A 19,596-nucleotide genomic window follows, 5' to 3' on the forward strand; every position below is an offset into this window, starting at 1 on the left:
ATTACGTCATCTATGACAAGTCAATCAGTCCGTGGCACTGCTGGGGTGTTATGAAGCCCAGGTTCCTCTGATAGCAGCCTTCAGCCCGTCTGTATTGTTGAGTCTGTTGTCTCTCATCTGATGGGATTCAGGTCAGACCAGTTTGCTGGCCAATCAAACACAGTAAAACCACAGTAGGCAAACCAGTTCCTGTAAGTTTCAGCTTCACCTTGGACAGATGCCAACTCCTGCTCGACAAAGAAATCAGTATCTCCATAATGCTTTTCAGCAGATAAAGGCCTCTAAAATCTCTTCCTAGGCACAGTGGACCAACATATCAGATGACATGGCACCCTAAACCATCACTGACTGTGGAAACTGAAAACACTGGACTTCAAGCACACTGGATTCTGAGCCTCTCTGATTATCCTCCAGACTCTAGGATCTTGATTTCCTGTGATTGTGAGCAAAATTCAATATTTTTCTCAAGATTTCTACCTATTTATCTCCCTTTTGTTGGGAAATAAAAAGGAAATTCTTAGAGAAATTACCAAACTTTCATGCTGTCTCTAGAAAGTGGGGTATAATAAGATGAATGCAAGCAAATCCTGTAATGAAGTGCTTTTCTTATATGCTTGTTTTGTCCCATGTCTTTGTTCAATAATTTTTCTATTTACCATCCAACTATCAACATTTTTTTGTTCTCATGGTGCAATTGTAGCCAAGAATACTGATTAACTAACATTCATGAAATAAATGATTTTTTTTTTTTTCTTTTTTTGCTTGTGATTTTTCTGAAGGAGGAGGTGGTGGGTCCTGTTGCTTGACCTACTACTGATCTAGAGTATATGGAAGTTCCACTTTTTCAGTTAAATTACCTGAAAAATGAACTTTTTTCATGGTTTTCTAACTTATTTAGATGCATCTGTAGGTATTGTTGTCCTGAGCCAGTCTTTCTTTTGCTGTGACTGTTGTGAAATCAAAGCTGAATCTGACATGATTGCCCCCATTTATTCCAGCAGAATTAAAAGTCCAACTTACAAAAGAAAAAAAGAAGAAAGTAAGCTCTACTCACAATATGTGGTGGCAGTTAGAGAATGGTTTTAAATACATGTGAAAATCATCGCCATTGTCGTCTTCAGGAGACATTCTCCATTTCAGAAAGAGGAGACATGATTAAGAGATGAAGATAATAGATGGTGTTCTGTAGAAAGAGCGTAAATACCTTGTGAAGACATTATATAACCAATGCTTCCTTGGAATACTCTTCTTGTTGCCAGGTGGGAGGAATCATCCATCTATTTCATCTGTTGACATCAGTCTAAAGCACTTTACAGCCAAGACACGAGTTATGCAACGCGTCAAGACAAACATGGTGCTTGGATACGTTCACTTTGAGGGTTTATCATCTTAGTATGAATGTTTTTTTTATTTTCTTTGCATGTCAAAGTAGCTCAAACATGCCAAAACAAGATCTGGATTGTTGTGGGAAAACAAGATTTCCCCAGATTTGATTCTATTCATGCGAACTTTTCTTAAGATTGAATATGACAAGGAAGGAGAAACCACGTCACTAGCAAGTTACATAATAAAACTGGTGCTTAGATTTATGATGATGATCTCCACTGACACTACTCAAAAAAATCTGTCCTGTTCTTAGCAAGAAGACAATTAAACTGGTTTCTCATTACGGTTTATTTGGCAAGTGTATGTGGTTTTGGTGTGAAATTTGTCATGAAAGAAGGTGCCAATTCCAACCCTTGAAGGTACTAAAGAAGACTGATGTGGCAATTAGTCTATGGTTTTTAATGTGTGTGTGCAAAAGTCAGAGGGGACATTCTTTGAAAAAGTTAATGACGAGAAGAGACCTGATTAAGTTATGCCCTCCTCAGGCATTTTTGTCCTTTTTTCTCAACTTTTTTTGGTTAAATTTGTGTTCATTTTGGCAGTTTTACAGCTTGTGGCATGAATTTTTGAAGGAACTTTTCTTTCTAGTTAAATTGTTGAAATCCAACATGCTTAACTCTTACATGTCATTTATACTCTATTGATGCATTTTTTTACCCTCTGGACACCCTCGAGGCAAAAATGTACACGTACAGAAAACTGCCATTAAATCACCATACATCAATATTTTTTTCTACTTATTTTTTCATAAATCTCTTTAACAACTTCAGACCTGCTCAAAACTACCAAACATTCAATCATCCCCAAGAGTTTAATCCTTTAAATGCCAGTTTGATTATTTGAAATATTTAATTTTTTACTCCAAAAAAACACAAAAAGTGAATTATTTTCCATAAAATTAATCGTGGAAAGAAGGGGCTTTGGTGCTGATAAGAGTCTTGGATGATCAAAAATTAGCAACAAAATTGATTTGATTGCATTTGTATTTTTTATGTAGTGCCAGCTTTAACATTAGGGTACCCTCTGGACACCTTTGAAACAACAATGTACACGTACAAAAAACTGCTATTAAATCACCATGCATCAATATTTTTTTCAACTTTTTTTCATAAATCTCTTCAACAACTTCAGACTTGCTCAAAACTGCTCCAGTGAGCATTCTGTGTCTGACTCCCCCCTCGAAGCTTGTGGCGTCTTCAGATGAGTCCTGCATCTTGCGGTCAGATGTAGGCTGCATGACCATCAATAAAGCTTCCTCTGCACTTAAATGCCTCTTTATATGTGCTGCTTCTCTTTGCTGCAGGTCTTTCTCCTTCTTTGCAATGAAATGACTCCTCAACCAAGCTGCACGTTTATCTTTGGCTGTGAAAACAGCCTGGTGGACAGCTAAGAACAAGCAACAACTACACACCAACAACTGTTTTTGTTTTTGTTTTGAGTACAGCAAAGGTTTTACTGTATGTGTACATTTTTGCCTCAAAGGTGTCCAGAGGGTAGTAAATTTGAGGAGGGCTCAAGGGTTAAAGTGAAAGGAATTACTCTGTGGAAAGAGTGCTAACAACTGATTCCTCATTCCTTCCTCAGAAGGATTAAAGTAGAATCAATAAACACTTTGTGCAGATATGTTAGAACCATACCTTCCCTGGAATCAATTTAAACAAGAACTGGATTGTTGTGGGAAAACAAAATCCCCCAGATTTGATTCTATTCATGCAAACTTTTCTTTAGATTGAACATGACAAGGAAGGAGAAACCACGTCACTGGCAAGTTACATAATAAAACTGGTGCTTAGATTTATGATGATGATCTCCACTGACACTACTCAAAAAAATCTGTCCTGTTCTTAGCAAGAAGACGGTTAAACTGGTTTCTCATTGCGGTTTATTTGGCAAGTGTATGTGGTTTTGATTCATCAGTACAAGGTGTTATGAATAGCTATTCTTATTTTTTTTTCTGTTTGGACTGCTGTGAAATTTGTCATGAAAGGTGTCAGTTCCAAACCTTGAAGGTACTTAAGAAGAATGACATGGCAATTAATCAATGGTTTTTAATGTGTGTGTGTGCAAAAAGTCAACATTATGTAAGAGAGGAAATTCTTTGAAAACGTTTAATAACAAGAAGAGACCCATTAAGTGGAATTAATTACTCTGTGGAAAGAGCGCTAACAACTGATCCCTCATTCCTTCCTCAGAAGGATTAAAGATGAATCAATGAACACTTTGTGCAGACACGTTAAAGTCACACCTTCCCTGGAATCATTTTAAGTGTTGTTTAAATATGTAATTCAAATTAGCTTTAAAAAATCATGAAAACTCATAGTCAACAAAACTGTTCACTTGCAGTACTAATAAGGTTACATAAAAACCTGGTACCAAAAAAGTTGGGGCGCTGTGTAAAATATACAGAATGCAATGATTTACAGAGCTCATAAACCCATATTTTAAAGTTTTTTTATTTTGGGCATTTAGGACAGTGGATAGAGTTGTAAACAGGAGAGAGAGTGGGGAGAGACACGCAGCAAAGGGCCGCTCGCGCACATGGGTAGCACTTTAGACCACTAGGCCATCTGCACGCCCCCATAAACCCATATTTTATTCATAATAGAACATAAACAACATATCAGATGTTAAACTGAGATGTTTCACCATTTCATGAAAATATGAGCTCAAAAAAAGTTGTGACAGAGTAAGAAAGGATGAAAAAGTATTTAAGCTGAAGGAGCATTTACAACTAATTAGGTTAACTGGTAACATGTCAGTTACATGACTAGGCATAAAAGGAGCATTTTAGAGAGGCTGAATCTATCAGAAGTAAAGATGGGCAGGGGTTGTGCCAATCTGAGAAAAACTGCATTTAAAATTGTGGAACAATTTCAGGAAAATGTTCCTAAATGTAAGATTGAAAAAACTTTGAAATCCCACCATCTACAGTAGATAATACCTTCAAAAGAGAATCTGGAGAAATCTCTGTGTACATGACTGAAGGTCAGTATTAGATGGTTGTGATCTTTGACCCCTCAGGCAGAATGGCATAAAAAACAGGCATGATTCTGTACTGGAAATCACTGCATAGGCTCAGGAATACCTCCAGAAATCCCTGTCTGCCAACCACAAATGACAGTTAAAGCTGTATGATGCTAAGAAGAAGCCATATGTGAACAGGATCCAGAAATGCTGACATAGTCTCTGGGCCAAAACCCATTTAAATTTTCTGAGGGAAAATGAAAAACTTGTCTGTGGTCAGATCAATCCAAATTTAAAATACTTCTTGGAGGCCATGGAAGTTGTGTCTTGCAGGCTACAGAAGAAAGGGACCATCCAGCTTGTTATCAGTTCTAAAGCCTGCATCTCTGATGGTATGGGGTTGCATTAGTGCCTATGCTGTGGGCAGCTTACACATCTGGAAAGGCACTAATGCCGAAAGTAAATAGAGCAGCATATGCTCCCATTCAGGCAACATCCTTTTAAATGATGGCCCTGTATATTTCTGCAAGACAGTGCTCAACCACATCCATCACAACAGCATGGCTTCACAAGTGAAGAGTCTGGGGGCTGAACTGGCCTGTCTGCAGTCGAAAGAAAACATCTGGAGCAACATGAAACAAAAAATCTGAAAAAGTAGACCCAGGACTGTTGAGCAGCTAGAATCCTTCATCAGACAAGAATGGGACAACATTCCTCCAGCAAATGGTCTCCTGCTTTCCCAGACATTTACAGACTGTTGTTAAAGGGAGAGGGGATGCTACATAATAGTAAACATGGCCCTGTCCCAACTTTTTTGAGATGTGCTGCTGCCATCAAATTAAAAATATGCTAATATTTTTATAATGTGGTAAAATGCCTTTATGTTCTAATGTGAATCAAATATGGGTTTATGAGCAATGTAAACCATCCCGTTGTTTATATTTACATTATACACGTCCCAAACTTATGGGAGTTTGTGGTGTATTATATTATTATTTGTCAGAATTTTGACTTTTTATATCATAATTTGGCCTTTTTTATCTCATTATTTTGACTTTATAGTTAATGATTTCGCTTTAATTTTTTTCCAGGATTGCCTGACTTTCATATTTCATAATTTTTAATCAGCGGAAGTGTGCTTCCATGGAAATGGGCTTCCAGAAATGTGGGTCGCTGCTGGGAGAGGAGAAAAGTTTGGGAGTCCCTGCTGCCTCACCTAACTCCGCCCAGTAACGGGCGGGGTTTCCAGCCAGTAAAGCGCCTCTCTCCCCCGCCCTCCCCACTCGTGTTCACTTTCTGTCACAGCAGCAGCAGCAGCGGCACACTCTCCTCACTCACCTTCCTCTCGTACCGTCTCCATCCGCAGACATGGACCTGGAGCTGCTGGTGCACGCGGCGCTCTTGCTTCCCATCCTCCGCGTGCTTGAGCACTAGTTCCCCCGGCACGAGACACCGAGCAGAAAAAGAAAGGAAGGAAGGAGAGTGTTTTTTATCCACTGAGACTCGCTGAGACATCACTTTATAGGAGAAAGAGACTGAAAGAAGGAGAGGGGACCACACGGTCGTGACGGCAGAGGCCGTTTCAGGATATCGAGCTTCTTTTTTTGTGGTGTCCTCCATCATGGCGAGTGACTCTCCGGCTCGAAGTCTGGACGAAATCGACCTGTCCGCTTTGAGGGTGAGAAAAAAAATCACATTTTTTGTCTCTTCTGTTAGCCTGATACCACAGAAGCCGGCTCGTGCGTTTCAAGCGCGTGCGCTCGTTTCTCCTTCCTTTGCACCTGACAGCGCTCCTTGAATAGCAAACCGGCAGGAGAGAGGAGCAGAGGGGGAGGAATGTGGCTGCTAGAGGCGGATGTGTGGGAGACAGAGTGTCAAATTATAGATTAAATAATATATTTAGTCATTTGCTAGCATGTCAGCTGCCTCGTGCGTGCCTCTAACGCTTTATCTACGTGAGGGAGGTTGATGGGGCGCTCAGTGAAGGTTGTAGCTGAGATTCTGCTGACCTGGATAAGGGGTTGTAGATTTTTTTTACCACTCTGGCAGACTGTTATAGGTCCTGATTTAGATAGTAATGGAATTCAACCTATTTCTTTGTGCTAACACATACCTTGAGTCCAGCTCTAGTAATGCATTTCCCCATCTTAGCTGTAAACTATCCCCTCATTGCTGTTTTTGGACCTCCTATCTGTGTGTTTTAGACAGTGTCAGTCTACCTGTAGTCACTTCACCCTCCTCTTAATCAAAGCAGAAGCTCTGCATGCAGCAAAAGCCACTTTCTTTTGTTCATCTGGTGTTGCTGCAAACCACAATACACTCAGACAAGACGGACAGCCTCCTGCGTTTGTGTTTATGCGTGGATACCCATGTTTTCGCTCCACTGGGCATGCTGTGTGCATGATATTCTGCCTGTGTGTGTTAGGGGTTGTCTGAAGGGCTGATATCAGCTGCACACAAGTAAAGGATGCTGCAAAGAGCTCCAGCTAAAGACCTGTTTGCTGCTCTGAGAAAGGAATCATACACACGTATCACACACAATGCAGTTGTTGTCTGCCTGCTTGCGTTTACCTGCTTCCTCTTCTGCTTGATTGTTCCCTTTATTCTGCCTGTCTTTGTGCTTCTGCTCATCCGTCTTCCTCTTCTTTTTTTTAACGCCTGTTTTTCCTGCATCTTGTTTGTGTGACTGACTGAATGCACCTCCCTGTCTATCTGCCAGCCGCTCTGTCTCTTAGCATTATCTCTCTTTGCCCACCTCCTTCTTTTGGCCTGCCTGCTGCATGAAGACTTACATTCACACATGCTCAGATTGTCAACAGCAAATCATGGTAACTTGGTAGCTTTACACCTATGTAGCGTGTTATGACAGGTCAGGAGGATGGAAAGAGTACCAGGAAAGATGAGAGGGAGACAGAGGAAGAGGAGGGGAAGTGTCTGTGCATTGGGAGTCAGGCCATGCATGTCCTGTTCTTTTCAGAGGCATGATGGCAAGCGCATGTCTCTCACTGTGACTCAGAGGCCGCTGCAAGGACAAATGCACATGCATAAACATCCTCAGGTTTCCCTTGATATGCACAGTCATGATCTTCTCAGTGGTAATCAATGACTCCCTTTTTTGGCGTTTTTGTCAGTAATCAGAAAGGTCTAGAGTTGCCACAATACCTGAAATTCAAACTGTTAATAGAAATCTAACAGATGATACCACAACAACAAAAATATAAGCTTTTGGCACACAATATTTGGCACATTATTGTTTTTCAATTACCGGAAATTGCAGGCAAAGTCAAATGTCTACTGTATTCAATCACAAAACTTGCAATGCATGAGAGCATTGCCAATATTTTATGCAACATAGATCGCATGCACAAGTTTTGATGGATGCATTCTTGTTCAGCACACCTGTCTTAAGAAATAGATGCACTTTTGATATATTTTCATTCCACCATTCATCAAAATAACCGATTATAAAGTTGAAAACACAATGAAATCAAGTATCAAAGTAGCAAAGATTTGGACAACCTTAGTAGATATTTTAGCATTTCTAACATATTACATCTCGTCTAAGAGCATGGTTTGCTGCACAAATTAGACTGTTTTGATACCATTAAAGAAGGCCCTTAACCCTTGAAAAGTGATGGATCAAAATTTCCACTCCTTTTCTGTGTGAAATTGCAGAAAGCAAGGGTACTGACATTGAGCTCCATAGCTCATTAAAGGCACTAAAACCTAATGTTAATTGGTTTATGCCTCATTTTTTATTTACGTGTATGACTGGTATCCATAGATCTGTAAATATATTGATAGCGCCTCCTAGGTTCTTTGCCGATGATGTCACGCAGCAGCAGAGAACTCCAGATGGGGGGCAAGTAGTGACTTCTGCATGGACAAATGCTACCAAATGGCCATGTTTTGTGCGGTTTGCAACTATGCCAAGCATTCAAAGTGCAAAAAATAAAAAAAACATTCTTAATGCTTAAGCTACTTTTGTGTCCTGAAAGTAGTGAAATATTTAGACCAAGAAAAGTTTCAGAGAAATGGCAGCAGGCAGAGATTAAAAGCCTTCGTCTAGAGCCCGGACAAGCTCATGTGTGGTCCATTCCCACAAAGTGATTTGGTATGGTTCAGTTCAGTTAACTCTGATCTTACCTGTGTTTCCTCAGCTGTCTGAAGTCTGTCTCGTTTTAGAGATCCAGATCTGTGGCTAAGCTCAGTAGAGCTAGTTGCTTGGCTCCCAAACAGCTCTTCATTGTTACCAGTTTGGCTTTTAAATGTGGATTGAATAACACCAAAGGATGGAGGAAAGGAAACTGGCACTCTAACAGGAGGTAGCTGCAGTGGTTCACATTACAGAGTCACTTTCTAGATCAGGCTTGTTAGTGAATGGCACATTATTACTCGGCTGCTCACCCATCAAGGTCTGTTCAGTTGATAGTTCATCGCTGTTTCATTCTTTTACATGCTAAAGGGGCCTAGCTAGCCTCTTTGCTCAGCACAAGACTCTTGTATATCTTCCTAGCTAGATGCTAGGAGGTCTGCAGAACTGAGTAAGTTGCATAATTGATCGCCTCCATGCCAGGTAAACTAGTAGATAAATCCATCAAAACACAGTGAATCTGTAGCTCTGCTGCCTCTCAGGTGTAGAAAGCAGGGATCCAAAGTTTGGCAGAGTGCATAGAAAACACTAGAATGATTTGAAAGTTTTAACCCCCCAAAATTCAGGTTTATCTGTCATGAATGTAAGAAAACAAACAAAAATATTTTCAGTTTTTCTAGAAAAGTTATTATCCTTTTTAGAAGTTCTTTAGAATGGCCCCACTACACCTTTGTAGTTGTTGCATCAGTTTAATGTACATCCGACTGCTCGTTCATAGAAGAGTATTTCTTCTTGTTAGACAAACTCTGATTTGATTTCATGGTCAAACATAGAGGAACATGTCCTCAGTGTGGACTCTTACTGTACAGCGTTTCTTGGAAATCTAAAGTTTGTGACATTTTAAGAACTAGAACTACTTACAGCATTTGAAATCCATCCTATCTGATCACTCACTTAAAAACAGACACAAAGGATATGAAGAAGTAAGGGGAAATCACTGGTGTTGGTATCAGCCTTGATTTTTCACAATCTGTCCATCTCAAATTGCACGTTATATCCATATTGCTGCACATTTGCTCAGCAGTCATGCTACATTTATTCCAAGTTTGATTCGTTCCTCTCAGCAAACAAGCATCCTTAACTACGGTGGACATGAGCTTAGCCTCAACATGTCTGGACATGATCAGATATGTGCTGTCTGTCTGTCTACTTCTACTGTATATCCACATCTCTTCAGTGTACCCTTCCACTTCTGTACTTTCATCACAACTTTGACATTTTTCCATCTTTTCATCACACATTTTGACTGATCATGGTCACACACAGGGGTACTCGTGTACACACACACAAGTGGTAAGAGTACAGTCAACCACTGGAGCGACCAGACAGGAAGTAGGTCAGCTGGGCAGGGTGGAGGGGGGTGAGATTATAACAGTGACCCGTGTGGTGGTGGTGATGGGGGATTGTGTTATTGTGTCTGTGTATTGGGAGGTCATGGGGCAAGCTTCCTCTTGTACTCAGCCTCCCTTAGCCCTTGGAGGGTGTTTAGGCATTTTGTGGCTTTTTGGGTCATTTTTTTGATTTGTTTTTATTGACTGTTAATGCTAACAGTTTAGAAGGGTGCATTTTTACTATATAAATTTGAAAATTTAATACCAGAACCGGTAACAGGTAAATAAGTTCTGTAGACTTTTTATATACCTCAGGGTGTGTGTGACCAAAAATGAACCCCATTAAACAGCAATTTCTGATGCCATCGACATAAAATACATGCCTTTTTTGATATAGGCTATGGCTTTCATTCTTCTGTTTATCACCAAATATCAGCCATTTCCTTATTTGGTATGAGGGGAAATTTAATGTTTTTTTCCTGGTTTCCTATACAGGCACTACCATGACAATTTATTAAAATCAAAAAATATAAAATAATAATGATAATAATACATAAAATCAGAGTAGTTGCTAATTATAAACATATTCAAGGCTGTTATAATCCCTGTCAAGGAAACCCAATTAGCATGTAGTTTAGAAAAAGTTCCTTTTTGTGTGTATTTTTTAACATTGGGATTTTACACTTACACACTAAACTGGCTTTGAAAGGATTAATTTCCTTACAAATTAATAAATATTTTACATTTATGATCAGGTCTGACCTTGATTTAAGAATTATTGAAAAAAGTGTTTTTTTCAATTTTTCAGTCAATATTATTCAAAATTGTTATTTATGTATGGTGTCCATTTTTTGTCAATGACACCCTGAGTGTAAAATTTATTAAAACCGTAAAATTTAAAAAAAGCATAAAAATCAAAGTTAAATCACATTATTTACATATTCAAAGCTGTGATAATCCCCTTGAAGGAAATCCAATTTTTATGTGTAGAATTTTTTTTTTATTTTCTGTGTTTTTTTGCATTACAAACATTAGTGCTTTTTGCACTGAAACTGGAATTGAATGGATTCAATTCCCAAAAAAAAGAATCAGTATCTTAAATGTATGATCAGGTCTGATCTTGATGTAAAGTTAATGCAAAAAAAAAAAAAAAAAAGAAAGAAAAAAAGAAAGTGGAACATAGGAGTATTTCTTGTGCTATTTATGTATGATGTCCATTTTTGGCCACTTACACCATAAGTGTAATAATGTATTAAAATCCTAAAATTTAGAGAAGTAATGCATTAGAAGTTGTTAATCATTAGTAACATATTCAAGGCTGTGATAACTCCCTTCAAGACACTCCGATTTGCAGGCAGTTTAATAAAAAACATTCAATTTTTTTGAGTGTTTTCATTTCAGACATCAGGGTTTTTTTGCACTTAAACTGGCATTTAAAGCTCCAGTATGTAACATTCAATGAGAACCATGTAGAATCAACTCAGCTCCCCCTCCCTTCCTGTTATTCTCCGTGTTTGAGCACCGTAGCTCCGCCCCTCTCCTAACATACCACCTCGTGAATGTGTACGTCTACTGAATCGAGTACTGACGGTGGCAAAGCTTTCGTGAAGTGATTTTGCTCCGCTTTTCCACTGAAATAAATGGCCGAATTACAGGTTAGAAAACACTTCATCTCAGCATGAACAAATTCTACACAGGACCAAACACCGCTGGTAACTCCCCAATTGTATCAACTGCTCACTGAGCTGGGGCTAAGCGCACCTACTACAGCAGCCAATAGGAATGCTCCCTCCGTCCTGAGGTGTGAGTAGCTGTGAGTACTAGCCTCCTCATTGGCTGGAGCATCGTTCCTTGCTGGTTTTCCTCAAGTGAGAGTGCAGCGCGAGGAGGCGTTGCAGAACTGTGTTATTCTTTAAGATGGCTTCAATAACAAGACCCTGACGGGTTGTGTTGTTTTGTGGGCATACGACACTAAAAATAAATCGCTTACTGCAGCTTTAAAGAGTTAAATTTCTAAAAAAGAAAAAACATAAGCAGTATCTAACATATATGATCAAGTCTGATTTTGATTAAAGAACTATTACAAAAAAGGCATATGTTTTTCTAAAATATGTAATATATATGGCGCCCATTTTTAGTCACTAACAGCCTGAGAGTAAGAATTTATCAAAATCTAACAAAAAAGTGTCTTGCAAAGAACTCCCATTTATCTAGAATGTAAAATATTTAAATTTTTGTGTTTTTTACATGATAGACATGAGGGTTTATGCATATAAAACTGTCATTTAAAGTTTTTTTATTGCTAATATGTATGCTATTCATTTTTGGGAACAACACCCTGATTGTTAAAATTTTTAGAATTTTAAAATAAGAAAATAAATAATAATGCATGAAATGCATTGTTGTTGCGCTTATCTGAGGGTGTGATAATTTCCTTCAAGGCAACCCAATTTGCAAGAAGTATAAGGCTTTTTATTATTTTATTTACATTGTAAACATCAGGGTTTTTTGCACTTAAACTGGCATTGAAAGGGTTAAATTCCTAAAAATTAACCTATATTTGATATTTATATTCAGGTCTGATCTTGATTTAAAATAGATAATGCAACAGAAGTAGCAAACAAATATTGATGCACATTCTTTATATTGTTATTTGTGTATGCTGCCATTTTTAGTCACAAACGCCTTCAGTGTAATAATTTCTTTTACACCATCTGTGGGTGAGGCACACTGACCTTTATACACACACACAAAAACAAACACAAAAAGAGACAGACGGACAGAATCGAGTGGGAAGTAGAGAAGACGGAAAGAGAGAAGTGTTTTTTTATGTTTGTTGTTTTTGCACTTTTCCCTTTTCTTTCTCTCTTTCTCTGAATCCTAGTCAACTCTCGGTGACATTCACTGTTGTTGCACATCGACCTCCGACAGCACCTGCACGGATTTGGCGTGTTTCACTCGAGTAGGAAAGGCCGGAGTCACAGAGATGTCACCGCTTGTTTCTCTTCTTACTGTGACTCACAGTGATACAAGAAGACCAGGAGGTCGAGGCCGAGTCAGATGCTGCGGTTTTTATTCAGACAGTGGTTTTTATTTATGTAAAGTGAAACTCACATGTGCGCACACACACATCAGAGGCGTCAGAAGCACGAGTTCATCCAGTCAGCTGAGGAGAGCAACAGATGGGAAACCAGCAGGAAGCATAGCCCCGGCATCACAAGCACACACAAAACCACACAGCGCCGATGGAGAAATGTGCCGTGCAGGGGCTCAGGTGTGAGATGAAAAGAGAGAGCAGGTGAGGATGGTAAGAGGGTGACAGAGAGAGAGAAGGACAAAGAGCCAAAGCGATGGACTCAGAAAGAAGAAGAGGATTTGGAGGGGTCATTAGAGACACAAGAAGAGGAAGAAAGCAACATTAAGGCTGAAAGGGTGTGATGTGACCAGTGACCAAAGTAGTCCAAAGCAAAGACCACTCTCCACATTTCCCCCCCTCCCTTCATCCCTGTTGCCCAGTAAGGCCGCATTCCTCGGCCCCTCACCACGGACACCATAGTAACAGGGCCACAGCAGTGCCCAAGGCTTACACAGAGCTTATTCATGAATAGTCTATATACTGTATGGCAGTCTGTCGCTGAGAAATGCCCCTCTCCCTCCCACCCTCCTTTCCACTCCGCCTGCCTGCTTCTAGTTGACCTATTTTCTCGCCCCCAAGTCACTGATGGAGCTGCATCGAGTCTTTAATTCTCTGTTACACTTGTATGAGCACTTAGTTCTAGGAGTTGGCTTTGAATGCGTGAGAACATGCGGTTCTTGCTCATTTGAATCTGCTGAATTTAATTCACATCATCAGCTGATTTGAGGGAAAGGCTGAACATTTGAGCTCTCTGTGCACCAATTACATGAATTTAAGGGAAAAAAAACCCTAATGCATCTCATTCCTGTCTGTCTGCTTTTCTAAGTACATCATGTTCATGTAGAGAAATTTTCTCTGAGAATCTGAAGAGATTTGATCAACAGCACATACAAAAACCATGAATGTTTGGTTGTCCTTACAGGTTAGATCAGGGTTAGATAAAGGTTTGTTTTGCTACACTATACCATGCTACACTACACTACGATACGATACGCTATGATACGCTATGATAAGGTGTGATGAAATACTATGTAAAGTACATTTAGACAGAATATGATACATTTAAAAAACTAGAAAAGCACTCGGAGAGCGCAGACCTCCACCATTAGCCCTATCTCTGCATAGTAAAGAATCCTTTATAAAATTCCTGGATCCAGTCCGTGATCCGATCACTCCCAAAATCTAATCAGTTCTTCTTTATGCCACTTCTGACATTTCCTGAAAATGTCATCAAAATCTGTCCATAACTTTTTGAGTTATGTTTCGAACAAACAAACAAACTAACCCTGTTGATCATATAACCTCCTTGGTGGAGGTAATTATGTATTGTGCTGTCTTTCTATGTGAACATATAATTGCATACTATATATTAATACAATATGATGATTCAGTATCAAATGCTACGACACACTACCATGTGATATGTTACAGTATAATATGATTCAGTATGGCGGTTTTACATGGTTTGATATGATGCAATACAATACATTATGAAATAAACCATAAAAACACAAATCAGTGAACTATTCAGCAAATTTTGTTATGATACAGCATCATGTGTTATCGCACTATAACACAGGGTAAAGTGTCCAGAAACATGGATGCTTGTTGGCTGATACGATATTAAAACAATGTACACAAGGTATACATGACACAAAACTATATTATAAGACATAGGTATATATTACAGTTGATGAGTTGTGATACAATATTGTACAATATCACAAAGTGCTGTACAGTGCAAGACGATACTGTACAATCAATTGCAAATACAGTATAATACAAAAGTATGGTACAATATGATATGATACGGTACGATTTAATGTGAAACAAGACTATACCATACAATATGCTATGATATGACACTACACTATATGATACCATATAATGTCAGTATGATGCAATACAGTATTCAGTACAACATGATATAATGTTATTGGATATAACACATTGGGACTTGATGTGTTATGACAATAGAATACATGATGCTACAATAGGAAACGACCCGTCACGATATGCTATGAATATGCTACGGCAAATTATGGCATGAAATGATATGACTCAACATGGCATGCCACCGTACGATTTGTCAGGATATGACACAATAACGTAGAATATGATATGTCACAGTACAATATGTCACGATTAGGGATGCATGATATTATCGGCCTGATATCGGTATCGGCAGAAGTCAAAATATCTGCTAATATTTACATCCAGTATTTTGGTTGTGAACATCAGCATATACTGTATGGACTGTAAAATTTGGCTGTATATGTGGAGTTTTATGCTGAACCAACAGAACTATGTAAGTTGAGGTCTTTTTCTTAATTCATCCTCATTCTTTGAATTTTAAAGTGATTTAAGCTACAAAATTTGTTTCTATTTTTGTCCTCAAAACTGAAATTGTGTTCGGAGGACTGATTTTTTTTAGTTAGAACATATTTAAATATCAGTATCGATATCTGTATTGGCCAAAATGAATCTTTAAATATCAGCATATCGAATAGCAAAAATCCAGTATGCTGCATCCCTTGCCACGATACGTCACAATATGATGAATCATGACATTATACGTTGTGACACAATATCTCATGACATAATATGACACACTACTGTACAATACTATACAATATGCCACAATACAATATGTCATGAGATGATATGTCATAAAACAATATGTTCTGACATGATATCTCATGACATGATGACACAGTAGTGTACAATATGATACAGTAGGTCACAATGTGATGTGGTTCAACTATTGTACAATATGCTGTGTGAAAATACAATATATGTTATAATACAGCAAAACAGGGTATGGTACTGTATGTCACAGTATGATACCTGATGACGTGTCATGATACGATAGGTCATGATATGATATCTGACAATACTGTATGATATATTACAATATGATATGATATGTCACGATAGGATACGATATGCTGCGGTACAATCTGACACAGCACAATAGGCTACAATACGATATGGTATGTCATGATACAACATAATAAAAAATGATGCGAAATATCACGATACAATATATGATACAACATAGGGTGTGAAATAAGACAAAACAATACATAGTATGATAGGATATGATATATATATAAGGAGGTAAAGGCTTTGATTTGTATGTCTGGCATAAATGTCAAGCTGTAGTCAGTAAAAGCATGGCCTGTGAATGTGCAGGCAAACAAAATTACATTCAGAGAAGATATCATAGTGCCTCTGATGTCCAAATGATTCCTTAGAAGTGCTGAGAGCATAAACAGCACAGAAATCAGCAAAGACGATACCATAACATGAGAAATAAACTGAAGCTGAGATCTTCTTGATTATAACTTCATCTATAATGCATTATTTTCAGCATGCTTTAAAGACGCTACATTAAAATATGATTATAGACAAGACCCTGCTTTCTAACCGCTGCTGTCTCCCATTTACTTCACTCTCATACTGTAATCCACAAAGTGTACACACACACACAGGCTTCATCTGAAGTGTTTGAAGGAGTCATGTGCGTGTAAACAAGCCCATAGTTGGAGCTAAATCCCTCCGTAATCACGTGGCGCAGGGCAAGAGGAAGGCAAGGAAGATGGATCGAAATGACAGAGGCAGGCAGAAATTGAGAAGAAAAGATGAATGATGAGGGGGATGGAGGGATGGACGGAGAGATGACAGGAAAAGATGCAAGGTGACGGGTTTGGCAGAGACTGATGGGATAGCCAAGGAGGCGAGGAGGGGATGGGATCATTAGCATCACAGGACAAGCTCCGCTGCGTGTATCATCTTCAGCTGGGCAGTAAATCTGTGATTAACAGTTGACTCCTGTTAATGTACTGTACATGTCTGGGTGAGACACACTGGGAATTAGGCTACCACAGGGCCTCCTTGTAAAAGCAAGCAGTGCAGAGCCGTGATGTTAAATCTAAGTGGTTTTAAAAGAGGCAGACCTGGCCCCAGCATGACTCCTATCATCCTCTTAGGGTCTTTTAATTCAATCCAACTCACTCCTCTATAATTCACTTTCTAAAGACGCTAACTGTGCTCACCTGGCTCCTCTCTAATGCACAGAAACATGTACTTTAGGACTTACAGCGGACTCATTTACCCGCACTGAGATGGTCCATGCAGAGCTAAGCTACCATCATTCTCCCAAAATATGCAAAATCAACACCTCATAGATTTTTGTGCCTACCTTGGGGGCTCAAAACAGGCTTGAAAGTTGCCTATTTAACATATCCAGTAGACACAGAGCTGCATTAGCATTCATTTGGAGTCTTGTTTTTGGCCACCTGAGGAATATGTCCAATATTTATTTACTCTCACACTTAAGCTCTGTTTTGCTGCCCACTTAAAGCTCTATATTTATACTCACTTAATATTTTGGCTGTTATGTTTTGGTGCCAGGAAGGTAGCATAGTCTCTTACGTTGAATGCCTACCTGCTGGGAGACAGACTAATTAAAGCAGAGTGACAATCTGAGAAGTAAAGAAGTGGGCTGGAAAACCAAGATGATGAGCTGAAACTTACTAAAATGCTCTAGGGAGTTAGAAGCTGCAGGGTAAAGCCTTAATTATCAGTGGTTTTGTCAAAATAACAGTCTCTTTTTATATTAGATGTCACATTAAATGAGGTGAATTAAGCTGCTATAGCTGTAAACATTAGAACAGTGCAGTTTGGTTGCAGTTATTTTCCTTATTTTCTTCCAAATGTTGCTGCAGAAATCAAGACCAGGCTACATTTTTCCAGTCTTCTATGATCCGATTTCAGTGTGCCCGTGTGAACCATAGCCAGTAATGATTTATCCCATTGCACATACCAATAGAAATGTTTTTCAACCCCTCTTTTGGTTTACTATGCCAATACTTCCTCTCATGTTTGACCATGAAAACAGATCAGAGTTTGTCCAACAGGTGACTTCCTCTGCCCAGTGAAAATCTTATTTGATTAAGCAGGTGGGTACACCAGATGCCAGCATTTAATCAACTGGATATAATGGATCATAATAGGTACTGGCGATTAGGGTTAGGTATTGTTGAGTTTTTTCTGTAAATTGACTCTTTTTAAATGATTAAAAAGTAATTAAACAGTGGTCGATCAGAGCTTTTAAGAAAAGGAAAAGTCTGATAAAAGTCAGTGAGTGATTCAAAGCTGTCTTGGTATCATAGGATTGAAAATTTTTTCCTAAGTAGATAGTGTACCTATCTGTTTCAGTGTATAAATTAGGTTCTCTTTTGGAATGACCAGCGAGGGGGAGCGTTGATTGAAATCACTGCAGGTCAGTGCCACTGCTATTCCTAAGTGCCTCATCAAATCAGACTTCAAAAATATCGAAATATTGAATACTGAAATAAAGCAGTGTTAATTTTGTCGACTAAAACATGACTAAAAATGTTCGTCAACAGCCTTTTTTTCCATGACAAAATCTAGACTAAAACTAACAAACTTACTTTTCATCAGGATGATTAAAACTAGACTAAAATGTAATGTAGCTTTTGTCGGACATTTAAAATCCATGATATTTTTCCACTGTTGGTAAATCTGTGAAAAAACATTGCATCTGTAGCTATTCTGCCTCTCAGCTGTAGAAAGCAGGGACCCCTGGTTTGGCAGAGTGCAGAGAACACAGTACCATAGTTTGGCACCAGATTCAGGCAAGAAAATAAATGTTTGGACTAAAGTAAAGACTAAAATGTGAGGACTTTTTATAGACTAAAACTAGACTAAAACTAAAGGGATAGAAATGACTAAAATGTGACTAAAAACTAAAATGAATTTCATTTAAAGACAAAAAACTAAGACTAAAATTTGAAATAGCTGCCACAATTAACACTGAAATAAAGCAAGTGCACAAATGGCACAAATTCCATAAATTCCACAAGCCTTTAGTGGCTTTCATTTGGAGTGGCAGAGGGTTGGTGGGGTACTGAAATGGAGCATCGAAATAAGAATTGAGTATCGAATGCCTGTACCAACAAATCTGATACCTACAAGACCGGATAACAACTCAGATATTGATACTCCATTTCGATACCCTGCCATCCCAATGCGACCCCTGCCTCCTAATGAAAGACAGGACATTCATTATGGAATCTGTGATTTGTGTGTTATGTCTCCAATGTTTGACTGGCACCTTGAATTATACTTCTGCAGATCATTTATAAAACCCAGAAAGCTTTTATTCCCCTGCTCACTTACAATACACATTTTTCTCTCAAAAGTATAGATTTAGGCACTAGCCCAGTCTATTTCGGTTTGGTAGGTGTTGCATGTTTTTCGATAGCTATTAACAATGGACAATTGGTCATAGATTTTGGCTACCGATATCTGTACGTGTCAAATTAATTGCTGATGGTTGCTGCTTGTCAACAGTGCTGATATTGTCCGATAAAGATGTTAAACCATCATTGCATCCCTAAAATGACAGATGAATAGACAAACTTTGGCAGTCATTTGAGCCACAGACAAAAATGCCAGGTACATACTTCTCCTCTTAACTGAGAGAATTCTTTTTTAAAATAAGTCTTTTATGTGTCTTTAACTTCTATCTGTTTTAGGACCTAGCAATCACAGATTAGATTGTCTGCATTGTGCTCAACGTCTGTTTAATATTTGCT

The 19,596-nt window shown here is 38.7% G+C and overlaps 1 protein-coding gene across 5 annotated transcripts in view; it reads left to right on the forward strand.

Annotated features, from left to right (window-relative positions):
* Positions 1–5,648: 5,648 nt before the first annotated feature.
* Positions 5,649–19,596, forward strand: part of tnika (TRAF2 and NCK interacting kinase a) — a 106,652-nt gene continuing 92,704 nt past the window's right edge. For all 5 annotated transcript variants that reach the window (XM_041812413.1, XM_041812414.1, XM_041812417.1 and 2 more), the window contains exon 1: positions 5,649–6,028. In XM_041812413.1, the coding sequence (XP_041668347.1) occupies positions 5,972–6,028 (57 nt within the window). In that variant the 5' untranslated portion in view covers positions 5,649–5,971. The remainder of the gene's footprint in view (positions 6,029–19,596) is intronic.

This window comes from Cheilinus undulatus, linkage group 18, assembly GCF_018320785.1.
Source record: "Cheilinus undulatus linkage group 18, ASM1832078v1, whole genome shotgun sequence".
NCBI classification, from domain to species: Eukaryota; Metazoa; Chordata; class Actinopteri; order Labriformes; family Labridae; genus Cheilinus; species Cheilinus undulatus.